The sequence below is a fragment of the Phoca vitulina genome, unplaced genomic scaffold, assembly GCF_004348235.1.
Source record: "Phoca vitulina isolate PV1807 unplaced genomic scaffold, GSC_HSeal_1.0 scaffold13, whole genome shotgun sequence".
NCBI classification, from domain to species: Eukaryota; Metazoa; Chordata; class Mammalia; order Carnivora; family Phocidae; genus Phoca; species Phoca vitulina.
The window spans coordinates 47,069,006-47,087,868 of NW_022589716.1; the positions used below are offsets into that span (position 1 = coordinate 47,069,006).

Below are 18,863 nucleotides of genomic sequence, written 5' to 3' on the forward strand. Positions count from 1 at the left end.
AACTGCATTTCAAGTTCTGATCTCAGTGAACTTCGGCTTCCACTTAGGAGGCAAGCCATCGCTGCAGGGCCCCGCAGAGCGGCTGCACACAGCCGCCTCCCGACCAGAATTCAAGCTCAGTGGCTTGGCCGTTCACTCCCCCATGTCCCCAGGGCCTGAACAGGGCCTTTGCTGCGCTCTGGCCTGTGCAACCTCCTGTGGCTGGCACCCTGTCGCCTCTCTCCAGTGCCCGCGGCCCCCACTTCCCCTGCAGAAAACCACCTCTGACTTCGCAAGGACCTCCCAGCCTGCCGGCCACCCTGCTTCTCCAGAGACCTTCCGTCCCCTCCGGCTCTGAAGAGCTGCCCCCTGCTCCAAAAACCCCAGCCCGCCCTGGGCAGAGCGGTGAAGCCGGCTAATACCGACACCCCGGCCCTCCGTGGGCACCACAAAGAGCCAGGACAGAGGCAGTCTGCAGGTCAACCAACGAAGGCACAGCTGAAAACCAGCTGCCTTCAGCTCTGCAGCTGGACCATACCGCCTGTGTGGGCCTCCCCACCGCCCCCCACACCCCTTGCTGGCCTTCCAGCCGGGGTCCCCTCCAGGTCAGGCTTGGGGCCAGGCACAGGGCCCCAGCTTAGGGCGGGACACACAGCAGGTCCCCGGCTTCCCCCGTTCTTCCTCTGAGGCCCCAAGACAAGCACACCAGGGCAGTGGCAGGGACAGCTCCGGCCCCCAGCTCTCTCTGCCCCCAGCGCCCCCCTCCACCACCAGAGAGGACCTGCACTGCTCTCTGTCCCTGGGCGGCAGGTACCTGTCCTGAGCGGCCCGCCCTGGCCCACGGCTTGGCCATCTCCCACTCCGGTGACAAAGCAGCTTCCCTCAGAGCTCCCTGCCTCACTCTGGGGCCCGCAGGCCACTGCCCACACCTCGGCAGCTTGTGGGAGGCTGGGGAGACTCTCCTCGTTTGAATCGTGCCCCTCACTCCCTTAGCCTGCCCTGACAGCCCCAGCCCGGGCTTCTCTCCGCCTGGCCCGTCTGCTGGGGAGCGGTTCTTACACAGGCCTCCCCTCCCGCTCTGAGCACGAGGCCACACAGCGCCACACCCTGTCCTGCTGCGAGTGTCGGGGCAGGAGGGCCAGGACACTCACGACTGGTGGACACTGCAGTTGTAGAAGACAAAGTCCACAGACGCGAACTTCTTGCCCGTCTCCTTGGACTTCAGGTAAAGCTTGACCACCCGCTGGTCTCCTGAAAAAGCAGCACGGGCCCAAGTCACCAGGGCCACCCGGGGCCACAGAACCCAGGACTGCCAGCCAAGAGCAGGGACGGGCCTCGCCAAGGACCTTCCCTGCCACCACGTGCACAGCCCCTCGCCGTACCCGTGCCCCTCAGACCCCACGGGCCTCTAAGCACTCTGGGCAGGCACCTGCGGTCCCCGCCCCCAGGGCAGGCATCTGCTCCTTCCCCTGCCACCCCACAGGAAACGTGTGACGCCCCTTCCCTGACCAACAGGATGGCTCCAGGGGCTGCCCCGGCCCCAGCCCATGGCGGGACTCACCCTGGCCTCGCGTGATGGGTGCCACCTCCCGCGCGGAGGGTGAGCGGCAGTGGATCCGACCGTCCTCCAGGATGCTCTCAGACTCGGTAAAGTCCTCGAAGGAGCAGTTGACGCCGGCCGAGAGGTCGGGCACGTTCCAGGCCTGCAGCACAAGCTGGGGTCCCCAAGGCAGGAGGTGAGCAGGCACCCCCCCGCGCCGGGCCGATCACCTGCCCCCGCCCCCGGGCAGCCGTGCTCACCGGGACCTGAGACATGGTGACCGACACATTGCGAGGCTGCACCGTCAGCTGCACACACTGCAGCAGGTCCGAGGCGAAGCGCTGGGGCTCGTCAGCCCGCTCGCAGGCGTCCTGCCGGGAGCAGCTGCGGGCGGAGGGCGCTGCGGCTGGGCGTGGGGGAGGCGGCCAGGGGGACAACCCGAGCCCACCAGCCCCTGCTCAGCGGGGTTGTCACCCGCACTTGGGGGAGCCCAGCAGCTTTACCCTGTACCCCGTCTTTACCGGGGTGAAGGTGGGCAGGCCATCACTTAGCCAGTCCTGGGCAACTGCCAAACGCGGAGCACCTCATCCAGGGGAGACCCGGAGGTGCTCCAAGGGGAGCTGTGACTGCCCAACGTGCACAGGGCGGCCACGTGGGGCTCTCTCAGGTCCAAGACTGCCAGGGCCCTCCGGCCCACCCTGCACCCCACCCAGACTCACATGCTGTGCAGGACGCACCAGCCGCAGTGGGGGTCCCGTGACCCCAGGCACAGCTCACATGACGCATACTGCACACAGCTCTCCACAGGCACCCGAGTCACCTGGCAGGATGGGCACCTCAGCATCAGGCCCCCACAAGGCCCATTCCAGAGACCCCGGCCAGCCTCACCTCCCCACTGCCACCGTGTGTCCCCTGAACCCAGTCCTGTTCCCATACATGAGGGGAGCCCCCATCTCGGGCCTTTCTCCAGCATGGTCCTGTGACCCTGACTTGGCCACGTCAGGCCAAACAGGCCGGGTCTCTCCCCTGGGAAGCAGTGGCCAGGAGGCAGTAAGCTGGTGCAGGGGAGCTACCCAGAGGAGAACTGACAGCTCCAGCCAGAGTCACTCTTCCATCTGTCTGGACTCTGAGTTCCCCACGGGAACATGGGCTCATCAGCCCCAATCCTAAGCACAGAGGCAGGCTGGGCCCTGCTTACCCTGACCTCGCCTGCTTGGCCCTGAGATCCCCTGAGAGGTGGAATAACCTGACGGCTGGGAGAGGGGCAGAGGAGAAACAACAGCTGGCCTAGAAGGGAGGCCTGGCCTCCCCAAGCCCATCCTGGCCTGCCCCACCTGCCCCGCGTTCTTGGCTATCATGGGGTCACCAGCTTGAGAAGGGAAGAGGCTGGCTCCAAGCAGGTAGGCCAGGAACACAAATGGATGGCCTTGACGAGGGGGGCCAGGCCAGGCACCAACCCCATGGAGACAGCTGCCTGAAGCCGCCATTGGGCAGATGGGGCCAGGGCCGTGCAGGGCCTCAGCCCAAGAACTCAGGGCCCCAGATGTATACTCTCAGCCCTCGAATGACATCAACACTCTGATAAAATTTACTCAAGTATCTATTCCTGAGAACATGCAACTGTTCAGGGAGGGGGTGGGAATTCCAAGTCTGACCAGGGAAAATCTGGAGCCAGTATGGACAGACTGGACCAATGACAGCCATGCCCAGCTTCCTGAGGGTAGCATCCCACCCCCCAAACCCACCCCACGTGTCCAGCAGTGGGTCACCCACCTGCTTCTCCGTCATAGCATAGAGATACTGGCGGTCGGGGCTGAGGACCAGGTCACGCAGGATGGGGCTGCTCTCTTGGGCCACCACACTCTCATAGGCCAGGGCCGGCCGGCCGCCGGGGTTTGCCAGGTCCACCAGGATCTGTGGCAGCGAGGGGCCTAAGTGGGCTGTGCCAATGCCTTTCTGCCCCAGCCCCACACCTACTTAAGGGCAGGGGTCTGGAGCCCCTCCCCTGGCTGACGCTCCCCAGCCTAGCAAGAACAAGGCCGAGGCCTCCACCCACCACAAGGAGGTTGCGTAGGACAAACTGTGGCCCACTAGGTGGGTCCTGACTTAGCCCCTTCACCAGTCAACAGAGGCCATGGGGACGACCACAAGAACCACCACCCATCACCCGCTGTACAGCCAAACCCAGCACAAAGGCGGCGGGAGCCCCTGGCAGGTGCCCCACCTTCCCTGGGGCCAGGCTGGGTGCCCCAGAGGAAGGGATATTTATGCAGAGGTTGGGAAGGAATGATGAGGCAGCAGGGGCCTTCGGGGAAAGGGAGACGTCCAGCATGGCTGAGAAGTGAAACCGGGAGACTCTGGGGCAGGGAAGCAGCATGGGAGTGAAGGGCCAAGCCAAGGTCCTGGAGTGGGGTACACCCCCGCAAGAAGGCAGGAGGGCAGGCGTCTCATCGGCATGGAAATATATTCCAGATCCCAAACAAACCGGGCGTTAATTAGCCAGCTCTTCTCTGCAGCTTGCAATGCTGCAAGTATTTTTAGTTGCTTTTACCAAACAAATGTATTTAATTAACAGAGAGACCCAGGGGGCTTTCCAGAGATGGGACTCATGGGGCGGCGTCTGCCCAGCTCAGCCAGTCCTGGGCAAGCTCCCGGGGCACAAGGTAGCGGGGCCCTGCTCAGTCAGGCCCACCCTCACCGGCTGTAACCCAGGGGCCGGTCCCACCTCTCCCCATCCACGTGGGGCCAGGGCTCAGGCCGGGCTCGGCCCAGCACCCCTCCTTTGCGCCCCCACACTGACAGGACGGGGCAGGTCTCACTGGCTGGGGTGGGCCACGAGGCAGCAAGGGCGGCCAGCCAGGGTGGGGCGCTGTGTCTCTGGGCCAGAGGCTGCCGGCCGCAGGAGAGGGGGAGGGCCGCATTCCTGAGAGCCCGAGGCCACCCCCCACATCCGCTCAGCTGCCTCCCGGCCGGGCAGCCAGGCTTAAGTCAAACCAGACCCGGAAGAGCGGAGCCCTGAGCCGGGCAGGGGGAGGCAGCCACGGGCTGGGCCTGGAGCTGCCCAAGTGGCTTGGGCCCACGGCCTACAGAAGAAGGGGTGCCAGGTGAGGGGCCACAGCAGCCCAGGCTCAGCGCCCCCGCAGGTGGGTGTGCACAGGACCCCGACCTGTACCCAGCCAGCTCCACAGAAATCCTGCCCTGCTGGGCTGAGCAGCCAGAGGGCAGCTGTTGCTCGCAGGGGGCCCTCAGTCAGCTCCTCAAGCTGGCAGGCCAGGCCAATATCAGCCACGGGAGAGGTCAGCGAGGCCAGGGGTACAGCCTCTGGACCCACGCTGCCTGGGCCCAAGCCCCGGCTCAGACAACCCCAGCTGTGCAACCGAGGTGCGGCACTGACCTGCTCTCTGCCTCAGTTTCCCTAGCTGTGAAATGGAGATGACAGAAACCACTCCCCACACCAGAGCTACTCTGAAAATTAAATAAGGACCTAGCCAGTGAGCCAAGAAGAGGGGACACAGGGTGGCTGAGCCCCAAGGCAATCCCCAAACCCCAGGAGCCACCCACCAGGCCTGGCAAGGCTAGCCTGGACTATGGCCAGGAAGCAGGGGACAAGAAGGTCAGGAGGGCAGGGCAGGGCCAGGGTGCAGGCCAGGACACCAGCGGGACCCAAATCTCCAGACCCAGTCTCAACTCAACTGATTCAAATCAGGACTCTGGATTTCTCCCAGAGCTCTGCCCTACGCCCATGCCCCCCGCCTGCGGGTGCCTCTAGCAGTCGCCTAGAAGCCCAGGCCCAACCCCAGCCCTCGCAGGACCAGACCCCCTCCCCCAGTGCCCCAACATAGCCCCTCACAACCAGATACCTGGGACTTTTGCCCCCGAGGCCTTGACAGCCAGGCCTGACCAGACCTCAGCCCCTTGCACGCACGGGGCGCTCAGGAAGTGTCTGCTCAACAGGGACACTTGAGGGGCCCCAGACTCTCCCACCCTGACCACCAGGGGTCATGTGGTACTCAATCTGACCACCCCCCTCAGCCAGGCCTGCCTTCCGCCTCCCTGCTGAGGGCTGAGGGCACGGGCTGGGCCGTGGATACCACATCAAGGGCCACCCACAACCCCGGAGGGCCCAAGGGAGATATTCTAGGGAAGGGCGCATCCAGGGGGCATACTAGCTCTGAGGCACGGAAGGGGGCAGGCAGAGAGCAGATCCTCTCCCCAGGGTCCTGGGGAAAGCAGGAGGGGAGGCAGGCCAGACGCAGACTCTGAAATGCCCCGCCCCCAGGCCGGCAGCGTGCCGACTCCAACAGGTGGCCCCCAACAGCTGTGGTGGGGAGCAGGCACGTCCAGCTGTCTGTCCACCATGCATCCATCTGTCCACCCACCTGCCTGGCCCTGGGCAGCCCTGGCCCTTACACACGCATAGGCAGGCCCCAAGGAGACAGGGCATTTCTGGAGGGCACAGAGTGGGTGGGGGTGTCAGGGAGGCAGGGCCAGCAGGCCAGTGGGTGGAGGTGATGTGGATGACAGGCCCCATGCTGTGCACTGAGCAGCCACGGTCCAGGCTCAGCAGGGCTCCTGCGTGCACACATGTGACTGTCAGATGGGGTGGAAGGTGTCCAACCCGCGGAGGGCTAGTACTCAGGATACGCCTACTAGCTCCCAGCTGGTTTTCGGGCTGCAGGGCCTGTGTCGCACAGACAGGTAAACTGAGACTTGCGAGGACCTGCCAGAGGAACCCAGGGCCCTGGGCTGCCACCTGCACCTGCGGACGCAGAGTCTGCTCCCAAAGTGGGAGGGACGCGGCACGCCGCCAGGATGGCATTCCAGGGAGAAGGGGCGTGCAGGGCGGGCACAGAGCCAGGCGGCTGGCAGGATGGCGGGACACATGCCGCCAGCAGCACACGCGCCGCCGCCACTCGCCGGCGCACAGCTGTCCGGTCAAGGGCCACCCACCTGGGGATGGCCCACCCTGGGGCAGCTGGGCTTACAGAGCACGCAGGAGACTTCCGGCATCCCCTGGTATCTGCCCTCCCACCTCCAGCTGTCACCTCTGTGCTCTGCAAACCTTGTCCCAAAGACCACGAGAACTTTCCACAGCTAGCCACGACCACCTCCCCTCCCCCATCACACCACAGAGAAACCTCGGGACTCAAACCCAGATCTGTCCCTCTGCTGTGGTGCCCTTCCCAACACCTGCCGAGAAAGGACCCCTCCCCCCCCTGCCCAGATGGCTGCAGTGGAGGTGTCCAGTCTCCCAGGACATGCCTGCTGGGCTGCACCAGGCCCAGGCACCCACCCACCCCTGGCTCTGACCCAGAGGGAAACAGCCACCCCCACCCAGCCTCTGCCCCAGCCCTCCGGCTCCACCCACTTCTCCAACCCGGGGGTTTTCCCTGCCCCTCTGCACATGAGGGAGTCCCCTGCATTCTGAGCTGTCAGCGCCCCCAGCAAACTCTTGGTGCCAGGGCCCAAACGCTGTGGTCCACACACCTACCACCACCATGAGGCACCACCTGCCCCTGCCCACAGATAGGCCAGGGAGCAGGTTCATCCCTTCACCCCAGGCCAGCAGGTCCTGGGGACCCAGGACACACCGGGGGGGGGGGGGTGGTCCTGCAAAGAGAGGCCTGTGCAGGGCCAAGGGGAGGCACCCAGCCGGCTGCCCCCGCACCCATCACCGCGTGGCTCTCGCCAACTGCTGCGGCCCGGCCAGGTCAGCTGTCCGTCCAGCCCAGAGCCAACAAAGAGCCCATTCTCTGGGCTGAGGGCGGGCAGGGGCACCGGGAGGATGTCTGGGCCATGCAGGCTGCTTGCCAAGGCCGGCACGCGCCCTAGCCGCCCAGAGGCAGGGGGCTGCTCAGCTTGGCCCTGGCCAGGGTGGGGAGAGAGTTCCCTCCACTGCGCACCCCAAGATAACAGCCCTCATGTCCCTATCTGTGGAATGGGGGTTCACTGACAGCAGGAGGACAGGACCCGAAGTGGTGCAAGAGGCTGAAGCCGGCTACGGGGCTGGGACCCCGGGGGGGGGGGTTCCCTCCTCCAGTACGTACAGCTGCCAAGCCTGTTCCCAGCCCCCTAGGCAGCAAAGCTGTACTGGGAGGAGCTGCGTGAGGGGCAGGAGCCTCTTTCACTCTCTCCTTGAAGGAGCCCATCCTCTCCTCTCCTTCCTGGTCAGGGGCCTGTGGCTGAGGCCCTGGTGAACCCAGCTCCTGGGTCCCTCCTCACCCCCTCACAAGCTGCCACAGGATTTCCCCCTCCTCTGGCTGGGGGCAGGTTCCAGGCCCCTTCCTGGGACCGTTCTCAGAAAGGCCAGGAGGAATTTGATACTGGAAAAGCAATTAACAATTTCCTCTTGGCAGTACTTGGGTAATTAAAACATAATTTGCAGGAGGCCCAATGGCTGTAATTGGGCCAAACACACCTGGCGAGATTGGGGGGGAGGGTCCCAGGAATCTTGTCTTTTCCAAGCGTAGCCCTCAACACAGAGAAAAGCAGACACCAACCAACATAAACAATGGTCCTCCTTGACCTTCGGTCCCCCCCTCTGCCAATAGAAATCCATGTCACAGGGCTGTGTGAGAGTTCAGAAGCTCAGGGTTCCAATAGTAGGGGAGGGAAGACTGTTTGGAAGCTGCTTGGAAACTGGGCCCCCAAGGCTAGATGTTGCCGTGGGGAGCTGGGCATGGACGGGGGATCTGCCTCACTGCCGTGAAGGCCACACAAAGCTGGGCACAAGGCAACACAGATCGCACAGCCTTCCCTCACACGTCTCTGACCGGGACTGTCCTCAGCGGGGACGTGGCCAGAGAGCCCACTACAGCCTGAGACTTAACAAGCCCCGGGCCAGACCCTGTGGCGGGCAGCAGTGACCATCCAGCTGATGCCCTTGTCTCAAACCCAAGAAGCATCCACTGCCCACCTTCCCATCCATGACCCATGTCAGCCATGCGACTCCCACCCGCTCGGTCCCCAACGTGAGCAGGTAGATGTAAGCCCCTTTGACTTTCCTGAAGCCACCACAGTCCTCTGGCTCCCTGCCCCTAGCCAGGCCAGACCTCTGCAGCTTCTCCCAGAATCCTGCCCCCACGATGCTGAACACCACCGGGTCACCAGTGAACAGTCCACCACAGGCGTGTCCACCGCAGGATAAGGGGTGGTCAGTGCAGTACAGGCAGCTTCTGCTACCTCAGTAAGCACGAGAGCGCCTCTGAGCTTTGGCCCTGCTGTTCCTTCCTTCCACAAAGCCCTTCCTGGCAGACTCCCCAGCTGGGCTGTTCTGTTCTAGTCTCTGTACCCATCTTGCTGTGATGCCAGGAGCTCTCACACCCTGACCCCCGAGAGGGCGGGTCCTGGAGGTCGGGGTCCTGTCTGCCCATGGGGAGGGGAACTATGCATTGCGGACAATAATCTTGGGCCCTCAGGAGGCCACCCCCAAACCTAGGCATACACGGGACTGGCCACAGGGCGGCCCACTGCCAGCCCGCACCTGACAGCATCATTCTTGTTCAAGTTGCCTAGGTGCCCCTGCTCGGGCTAAGGCCTGATGAGCCAGACCCCGCAGGGAGGCGGGACCCTCCATGCCTGCCTCCGGGCCACCGCTGGCTGCCATCGGATGCGAAGAAGCAATGCTCGTGTGGCATGGCTCTGGGACAAAGGGCTGGGATGTCAACAGACAGACCCATGGGGGAATGAGACGTCCCTGTGCCCTTCTGGCACCACCTACCACGGCCAGCCATGCCCAGGAGAACCAGAAAAAGTGTAACAAGTCCTCTGTAGGACACCCGGACATCCCTGAGACACCACGCGATACCACCCACAGGTTCCAGGGACCAAGTCTTTGGCAGGCAGGGGTAGTGCACCCACGGGGCCCCTCAGGCACGGCAACTAAGATACACAGGAAGCAGGCAGCACGGACCCCTCCGCTCTCCACCAACAACTCTCTCGGGGTCGGAACCCCACCAGCGCCCAGTAGCCTGCCATAAACACGGCCGGATGCGGATCAACCACTCTGCCAGGTGCGACCACACTCGATCCTGGAGATGGCAACACAGGCAGCCCTCGAGATTCAGGACAGAAAGGTCAGAGGGGCCCAGCCGCCCCCCTCCCAGGGAGAAAGCCAGCAGAAACACAGCCCTGCGCGCACCGGAAGTGTGCACAGCACGCGCGTGGCAGCCCCGCCCACCACAGACCCGCGGGAAGCACGGCCGCACCTGCCCACAGCGGAAGGACGCCGCGCATGCATGTCTGCGACACACACCGTCATCATGACCAGCTGCCCACCGCAGCAGGGCCGAGCCTCACAAATAGCAATGAGAAAGAAAGACACAGACGACATGCTGCATGCCCCACGAAAGGCCCCCACCCGGCAAAACAGCCCTGGAGATGGACGTCACCCACTGAAGTGATCCTTAGGGGAGGGGGGCCTCCCAGGGGCCAGGGGGCCTGCTGCACACTATGTGACAGGCCCCGGGCTGCACGGCCACAGCTGTGTAGTGTCCTGTGGGCACGGCCCATTTCAGAATGGACGTCGGTCATACACCAGCTGCATGCAGGATGCTGGGGACCCCGCTGCCCCCACCCCTGCCGTGCTCAGGGGCCACGGCTCAGCGTGACGAGAACGTCTGCAGACACACAACCACCCATGGTGCAGGCTGCCCCTCGGAGCCTCTGCGGGTCTCTAGAGAGCAGGTCACTAGGAGTCAAGGGCATCCCCCCTCCCCCCGACACATACACAAGATGCAAATCCACGGGACCATGGACAGTAAAATGGGAGGTGGTGACACTCCTTGGCTCAGGGGTCGGGGGGCAAGGGGCCTGGTCCTGCCCAGCATCTCTCTCAAGGCCCCTATCTTGCCCCAGCCCCACAGGGGCTCCCCAGCCCACCTCCCGCACAGACCTGGGCTCGCGGAGCAGGGACCCCTGCTGGATGCATGGAGCAGGCTTTCGCCCAGGACAACGAGGCCCTGGTGCAGGGACCCTGAGAAGAGGCCACCAGCCGCTCTCAACAGGTCTTGGAAACACTACCGGTCTCTGAATTTCGACATCCTATGAGGAATGGGAGTGCTGGGGGGAATGGGAAAATCGTCCAAAGGGAAGCTTCTAGAGCCGTGAGGGCCAGTGGAGAGTAAGAGCTCTCCCCGTCCCTGGCAGCCCAGGCCCAGAGCAGCACCCAGCACGTGCTCAGCCACCACCACACAGCTGGGATGCCACAGGGTCAGGTAAGAGCAGGTAGCTCCGAGGGCCCGGACGCAGCCAAGGCCTGAGGACACAGGGACCATGGCCCGGCCAGGCCCCAGCGCCAGGGCACAGATGTCGCGGCCACGGCCCTGTTTCTCCTCCATACAAGGATCACCACGCAGGAAGGAATGTCAACCTCCCTTGGGCCTCCCAACAGCCCCCAGGAGGCACAGTCCACCCAATGTGGAGGGATGAAAACCAAGCCCCCCACCCCAGGAAGGAGCTTCACCACGGCAGGCCTCCCTGCTAGCCACACTCCCAAACAGCCCAGCCCAGCCCCAGAGCCCAGCTAGGCAGCTAGCTGTCCCTTGGGTCCTACCCCAAGGCCCAGCATCCTGCAAGCCAGTGATGCCACAGCCCAGATCCCCATGGTCATAAACTGGTAGCCCACAGCAACCTTGGGTTGGCCCATAATGCTTTCTAAAAATGTATCATTAGCTGCCAATGCTTAACAGTAAGAGATCTCACACAAAATATGGATTTCCAGATTCTCTTGAAAAACCGGATGCTGAGGCAGACGGGGCCCGCTTTCCCCCTGGCACAGCCACCAGAGAGACAGGGCTGTGTTGCTCAGCCTAGCCCTGAGCCCTGTAGCAGGCACAGTACCAGGGCCAGGCTGGCCTGGGGTGTCCCTCACCAGGCCCAGAGGGCAGGGACTGTCCCCACCTCTGCTTTGCAGAAAGGGAGAGTCCAAGGAGGCCTCCAGGCTAGGGTGGGGCAGGGAGGGCACCCACTGGCAGGAGTCCAGGACAGGTCCTCTCCACACCCACTGTGAGTATCTGAGAGGACTCAAAAGAGCTCAAACCAGGGGCCACCCGTGGGAACTCCTGCTAAGGTCCAGGGGTCCCTGGTGGCCACGGGGGGGGGGGGGGGGGTGGTACGTGGGGGGGGGGGGGCGGGGGGGGGGGTCAGGCCAGGAGGATGGGCTGCCTCTGTTGGCAGAGAGGGCGGCAGGTGGCGGGCAGGGCCTCTAGGGAAGGCCAGGGGAGTCGGGGAGCACCCCCAGCCAGCCCTGAACAGCTGAAGTTGGCAGGTTTAAATTAATTGGCTACAACTTTACACAACGTTCTCGTTCTCGGTGGGGACTGGCAGAGGGCCAGACGGGTCCCTAGAGCTCACCAGTTACTTCTTAAAGCTCAAGAAAAACCAGGCCTGGGGAAGATAGGGGCCTGTCAGCACAGCAGGCCTGCCCCTGGGTCAGCAGTGGGCAGGGGTCCCCAGGGCCCAGAACCCAGCACGTGACCAGGATAAAGGATGAGAGGCAGCAAGGGAACACAGCGCTGGACTGGGCTGGGCCAGAGCTGCTCCCACCCTCAGCCTGGGTCAGGATGACACACGGGGAGGGTGAGGACGAGGCAGGAGAGGACATTCTGCTGTAGGCTGGGCCCCATGCACAGCAGGGAGCAGGCGTCCTGCACAGTGGGTCAAGGCTAGAGGCCTAGTGTGGGGGCTGGGGGAGGTTATGGAGGTGGGGCAAGCAGAGTGGGACTGAAACCCCTGCCCCCAGCCCCTACGCTGCTTCAGGCCTCCAACTGCAGACATGCCCCAGGGTGTGATGTGGGGTTCAAGGGCACCACGGGTCCTTAGGAAACGGGCAGGCAGAGAGAACAGGAAAGCTGTGCTACCCATGGGAGCTGGATGGAGCCAGGCCTGGTCGGAGCTGATGTGCTGGGCAGTGGGAAGAAAGACCCCCGAAAGCTAGCAGCTCAGGGCAGGCGTGGGCAGTGAGGAGCTCCTGGACTCCGGGCTTCCTCGGAGAAAGGACACTGAAATAGGAGTCCTGTTTCTTTCCCTCCAGGGACCCACAGGACAAGGAGGGAGTCTGCAGTTATAAGCGAGGACCCTGGAGCCAGTAAGCCTGGGCACATGCTGCTGCCATTATGTGCCTCAGTTTCCCCGTCTGTCAAATGGACAACAGAGTTGTTGTGAGGACTCGGAGAAGCACGACGACAACAGAGAGCTAACTGCACTCCTGAATGGGACCAAGTGCACGTCAGGCTCTGGGCCCTCCTGGCACATCCTCTCATCCTTCTTTGTACTATGCTTGGGGAAACAGGCTCAGAGAGGCTAGACAGCCAGCTCCAGGACCACAGAGCTGGCGAGGGGGAGAGCTGAGACCACACCTGATCTCAGCCACTTGCACGGGATTAGGGTGCGAACAACTGGCCATAGAACATGAACAGCCACGTGACAGCTTCCTGAAACCGCGCCCCCGCCTTGAGCAGGTGGGTGCAGGTGACCGGTCCAGGGGACGAGGCCCGCCTCTATGGAAAAGCCTCAAAACTATTATACATCTAATTCCCCAATGAGGGCGCGCTCCCACCACCAGGCCATCAGCTCCTGGGCATGGCTCACCCCCACATGCCCCAGAAAGGCACAATCCACTCCCTTGCAGTGCCCAGCCCAGACGGGTCCAGGGGTGGAAGGAGCCAGTGCCTAGGACAGGGCTCTGGGAGGTAGGTGCAGGGGCTGGAGGGGGAGGGACAAGCAGAGGTTTCCTTACAGATGGGCCTAAGCCCAGCTCCCACTCCACACAACGGGCCTCCGTTTCCCCTCTGTGGGCCTAGGGCAGAGCTGGAGGAGAGCAGGACCAGCTAGACTTACAGAGCTCCCACCCGGACCGTGGCCCTGGGGCAGGGGAGTGAGGCTGGAGCCAGGGAGGCAGCGGGGGAGGCAGGGCTGGACTGACCCGTTCTCCCAACCTCACAGGGTGGCCTGTGGGCCCAGACAGCGCCTTAGCAGCTGCCTGCCAGCCCACCAGCCTTCAAATGGGTCACTCCCAGCCCCAGGCCTGGGGTGCCCTGCGGAGTGTCTCCAAGCAGCCTTCACCCTGCAGCTCTGCCCCAGGGGAGGCTCTGGCCCCTGGCAGGCCCACCCCATCTGACATAAGCCCCTCCCCAGGGGGTTCCGTGGTTCTTCTCCCCGGCTCTCCCAGCCCCAAGTACCCTCCCCTGGGGTGGAGAGCCCACCCCTGGGAAGGGAAAGAGCCTACGCCCGGGCTGCCAACAGTACCGCTCACACTAGGGTAAGGAAAGGTGGGCCACACCAGAGGACCAGCTCAGGGCACGGGGGCTTGCCCACCCCCACTGGCCAGCAGAGTGCCTGAGTTGGACAGAACCCCACAGCACCCCAGGGTGCCCCATCCTGGGATGACCTTCAGTCAGCATGGGGACCACCCCAGCCTACAGCCCACACATCCGGGTTCGCTTCACAGATGGGAAAGCTGAGGTGGTCACAGAGCCAGGGAACAGTGGGACATGATTGCCAGGGCACCCACCACTGCAAAGACAGGGAGAGCCCCCTCCCGCACAACCCAGCACAGAAGCTGAGAGCAGGCAAGGCCCTTGCTGGCCCCGGGCCCAGCCCCCACCCACGGGTACACGCTGGGCGGGGAGCTGTGTCAGCACCCGGCCTGGGGACAGCTGTTATTTCATCTACCAGGCCCCGCCCCTGGCCTGGCTCTGGGGCTCCCAGGCACCCTCGCCCCATGGTCACCCCAGGAACTTCCTCCCCAGCAGGCCAGCCCTACCCTGGTCTGGTCCCACCCACCCACCAAGTTGGGACTGAGCCACAGGCAGCTGCCCTCAGGGCCCCCTCCGGGAAGTCCTCCCGTGGCTGCTCCCTGGCAGCCCTGTGCAGCTCAATGCTTGCTAGTGAGGGACGGAAGGCAGCCACCACGCAGGCCCTGCCCCCACAGCACCCCACCTCTCACCCTAAGGAGTCCTCACGTCTCTGGAGCCACAGTGCTCCCCTTGCACCCGCCAGTGGCAGGTGGGGGTGGGGGGTGCTACCCTTGCCCTGCCCTTGGCCTTGCTGTCTCTGTGCAGGGCGGGGGCCTCTCGCCAGGGCAGAGTGCTGCCTCAGCAGACACTGGATCCCCCGAAGGGGATGGGGGCCGCACAGGCGTGCCCTGCCCCCACCCCCGCGCAGCCTTCCTAGGAGGTCACTGTGCGCCCTCAGAGATCAGCGACAGCATCTCCAGGGCCCCTGGGGATGGTAGGGTGACCAGACCCCTTACGTCCCTGACCCAGCCCCGGAGCCGCGGACACCCTGCCAGGGCCTTTACACCTGCCAAACACCGAGGCAGCCCCAGAGAAGGGGCACAGACAGGGAGGCACAGGGGACTGGGGGCCTACTGAGGCCCCTCGTGGTGGCCAGGCTTGGCACTGGACCCGGGCCTCCCAGTCTCCGGGCAATGCTGTCCGCCCCGGGCTCCGCCCGCCCCATCCGCCCAGCCCCGGGGCCTGACCTTGCGGATGCGGCCGCTGCGCGTGCCGGCGAACACCACGGTGCGGCCCCGGTAGTCGTAGGCAGCCACAGCCGTCAGGCCATCATCCTTGTCCACGAACAGGGGCGTGCCCTCAATCGTGACCGTGCCCCCCAGAGGCTGGTTGAAGTCCTGCCCACAGAAATCGTCGTCGATCTGCAGTGGCTGTGGGAAGGGAGAGGGTGAGCCTCTGGGCCCCTGCGCCCAGCCCCGGGAGCCTTCTGCCTGCGGACGGGAGGCCTTGCAGCCAGGTCGGCCAGTGGCCCCGGCTAACTGGGGGGTAGGCATGGAGGGGGCAGGGGTTCACAGAGGGTCCTCAGAGGGGCTGGGCTCCAGCATGGCCCCGACAGATGTGGGGGATCGAGGATTCCTGGACCCATTCGACAGAGAAGCCAACGCTTGCAAAGGCCCTGAGGCCCAGTGCACATGCCCAGAGCGGGGGGAGGCATCTCCCACACAGCCACTGGGCAAGGGCCCCCCACCCAACCTGTGGGTGGGAGGGGGAGAGCCAGAAAGGAAGCAGCCTAGGGGAGACCAAGGAAGGAGAGCAGCCACCTTGCGGACCAGGCCCACAGCATGGACGATGGCTGCACAGGGAGGGGGCCAACCACCGGAGGGCTGTGGGTACAGGGAGGGCTCATTCGAGACAGGAAACAGGGGTCACACCTAAAAGGCAAAGGCAGGGGCGGGCTATGAAGTGGTAATTGAAGGGACGAGACACAATCAATACGTGAGGTTCCAGAGAAGGGAGAAAGGGCCTGGAGGAGGGCAGGTTCCGGGGGAAAAGGGGCCAGCTAGCTCCCGTGAAGCAGGCTCAGGGCCTGAGGTTTGCAGGGAAGAGATCACTAATGTAGACGGAGCAAAGGACGCCGAGATGCAGCAGGGCTGAGGGTCCCCGAGTGGCCCCAGTAACTGGGACCCAGCCAGGGGGAGGGAATGACCGCAGCCATGCACACGGAGCCTGCAGAGCATCCAGTGTGACCTTGGAGGGGCTGTCCTTCCAGGCCTCAGTTTCTCCAGCTGTACGGCAGAGATCATATGCCTTCCCTGAGAGGCCAAGGGAGGGTGGACAACGCATCAGCCTGGCACACCCGGGCCTCACAGTAGAGGACGGCCCCATCCTGATGGGTGCCCCACCCCACCCAGCGGTAGACATGACAGAGAAGGAGTGAAGGGACCCTTGCCCTGCCCCCCTGCCCTGAAGACAAACCAGTGTCACTCCCAGGATAGAGCTGGGACAACTGAGGCCAGACGGGCCAAGCTTTCCCTGGGCCAACCAGGTAGTCCTGGGCAGCAAGAGCAGAGGGGTCGAAGCCTGGCTCCCACCTGGGCAGGTCACCTCAAGGTGCCCCTGAACAAGTCCTTTACCCTCTCTGAGCCTGTAGTCTTCCTCAGAAAAACAGATCCTACTGCTTGGGGGCATACATAAGATGCTCCCCAAAAAGCAGCTGACCCCAGGCTGGCTTCTTCCGGGCCTAGAGACAAGAGCTGTGGCTGTCGGCCACCCAGCACCCAGCACCCAGGCCCTCAGGCTGCCCCGGTGTCAGGGCTGGTGCCATCACCTGGTACCAGCTGAGGCCACAGGCCCAGAGAGCAAGTGCACGGCCCGGCACCCAGGGCAAGGATGAGCAGGGCTTCTCGACAATGGACTAAGTGGGGAGATAGGTCTGGGCCCCACGCTCCCCCTGTCTGGCCCAGCTCTGCCTCTTACTGGCTATGTGATGCTGGGCAAGTCACCTCACCTCACTGAGCCTCCGTGAGCTCTCCGTAAGAAGGAGACAAGACAGGGTGGTGAGCGCCTGGTACGGTGCCAGGCCCGCTGCCTACAGGGGCTCATGGACTGCTGGACACGGGCCCGTCACCGTCTTCAAAGCGGGACGGCTGCGGGCATGGGCACAGGCTCCCAGGCCGACACCCCAGGAGCAGCCCTGACCCTCCAGGAGGCGCCCAGTGGTAGCCCCAGGCACAGGGCGAGCGCCGCAGGGTGTTGAGCACGGGGGGGGGGGGGGGGGGGGGCCGGGGCAGCGCCCACACGGCACCTACTCACCGAGTTGATGCAGCCCAGCTCCTTGTTGAGCAGCCAGGGCAGCGAGAGCTTGCCCTCACCACGGTAGCAGGACTGGATGCGCTCCTTGATCTTCTCCTTGATGGCCCTGAGCGTGAACAGGCACAGCACAGACTCCTTGGGGGGCTTCACGCGGTTCTTCTGGCCCTGCGCGAACACGGTGAACAGCACGTCCTCGTCCTCTGCCAGGCCCAGCTGGCGGGCCAGGGCACGGCCGGGCCGGCTCAGGTAGGCGTCCTGCACCAGGCGGTACTCCACACCCGCCTGCTCGCAGCCGATGGGGAACTCGACATAGGAGTAGAACTTGGGGTCGTCCACGCACAGCCGCACGATCTTGGAAGTGAAGAAGTGCTCGCCGGCGGCGTCGGGCGAGGTGAGCTGCGTGTCCAGCTGCAGGGTGAGGTAGTAGACGAACTGCTCGCTGCGGAAGCTGTACACGTAGTAGATGTCGAATGCCGGGAACTTGGACAGCGTGTCCGAGGGGATCTTGAGCTGTGACGACACGAACTCGTCCTGGTACACGAAGCCGAACATGTCGGCGTCCTCCTCGTTGGCCATGAGCCGGCGGCTGGACAGCGTGGGGAAGTACTCAGACTTGCCGTCGATGGGCGTGCCCACGAAGAGCTTGGCCTGGCCCTGGCCCGGCGGCCCGGCAATCAGGACACCGGCCATGCTGCCCGCCTCGCGCACGCTGGACAGGTAGTGCTCCTTGCGGTGGTGCGGCTCGCCCAGCTTGAAGAGGTCGTCCAGCCGCAGGAACTGGCAGATGCCCTGGGAGGCGCTGCCACAGGCCAGCAGGCGGTTGGCGGCGTAGTCCAGGAGCAGCAGCTTGTTGACGTTGTCGGTGCTGCCCAGGCCGTGCGGGCACGACTGCACGCTGGGGGGCGGGTAGCACTTCTCGTTGTCCTCCACGGGCCCCGTCACGTGGGCCCGCAGCAGCGTCAGGTTCCCTGACAGCTTGTAGATGCGGTTCACCGCGCCCACGTACACCTCGCCGGTCTGCTCGTGCACCACCAGGTGGGTCAGGCCCCAGTCGCTGGCCGAGAAGGTGCGGAAGGCAGGCTGCGGCCCCCCGCCCGCCCGGGGTGCCCCCGCCGCGCCCCCCAGCAGCAGCAGCAGCAGCAGCAGCAGCCCCGGGAGCACCCGCGGGCTCGGGCGTGGCAGTGGCATGGCGGGCCGGGGCCTCAGGCCGAGGCGCTCGGGTCCTGCAGAGGCGTGCATCATGGGGCCGGGAGCCTCAGCCCTGCGGAGGAGAACGGGCGGGAGAGGGGGCGTGCGTGTGGGTACAGCCCCTGGTTGTGGGAGGGCACACACACGCACCCAAGTGCACATGGCCATCTCACGAGCTCCGCGCACTACCCAGCCGGTGTTGGGACATCCCATGCTCTACCTCCAGGGGCACGCCTTAACTGCCAGGAGAAGCCCGAGGTGGACAGAGGACCCCCTACCCAAACTGAGGACCTGCAAGCAGGGAGAGGAACACCAGGGGTCACCAAGACCAAGCCCGTGAGCACCATGGGCAGCACGGGACGGCCAACAATGCCTGGGCCTGCCATTCCTAGGCAGAGGAGAGAAACGGACCCAGGAACAGGGAGGCAGGTGATGAAGGTCCAGGGTCCAGACTGGGAGCCCAGCTAACACCCCAGCCTGGAGGCTGTAACCTCCTGACTCAGAGCCTCCCCATGCCTAGGGAACAAACCCCCTCCCCCAGCTCCAAGCTCCTAGGGTAAGTGACCACCTCTCTGCCCAAGGCTCTGGGGACACGTGCTCCCTTGCAG

At 64.4% G+C, this 18,863-nt stretch overlaps 1 protein-coding gene across 1 annotated transcript in view; it reads right to left on the reverse strand.

Annotated features, from left to right (window-relative positions):
- Positions 1–18,495, reverse strand: part of PLXNA1 (plexin A1) — a 44,495-nt gene extending 26,000 nt beyond the window's left edge. Inside the window, exons 1-7 of the mRNA XM_032412068.1 lie at positions 17,068–18,495; positions 15,003–15,185; positions 3,293–3,433; positions 2,239–2,339; positions 1,780–1,903; positions 1,541–1,694; positions 1,131–1,230 (exon numbers count right to left, since the gene is read on the reverse strand). Of these exons, the coding sequence (XP_032267959.1) occupies positions 1,131–1,230; positions 1,541–1,694; positions 1,780–1,903; positions 2,239–2,339; positions 3,293–3,433; positions 15,003–15,185; positions 17,068–18,468 (2,204 nt within the window). The 5' untranslated portion in view covers positions 18,469–18,495. The remainder of the gene's footprint in view (positions 1–1,130; positions 1,231–1,540; positions 1,695–1,779; positions 1,904–2,238; positions 2,340–3,292; positions 3,434–15,002; positions 15,186–17,067) is intronic.
- Positions 18,496–18,863: the final 368 nt, after the last annotated feature.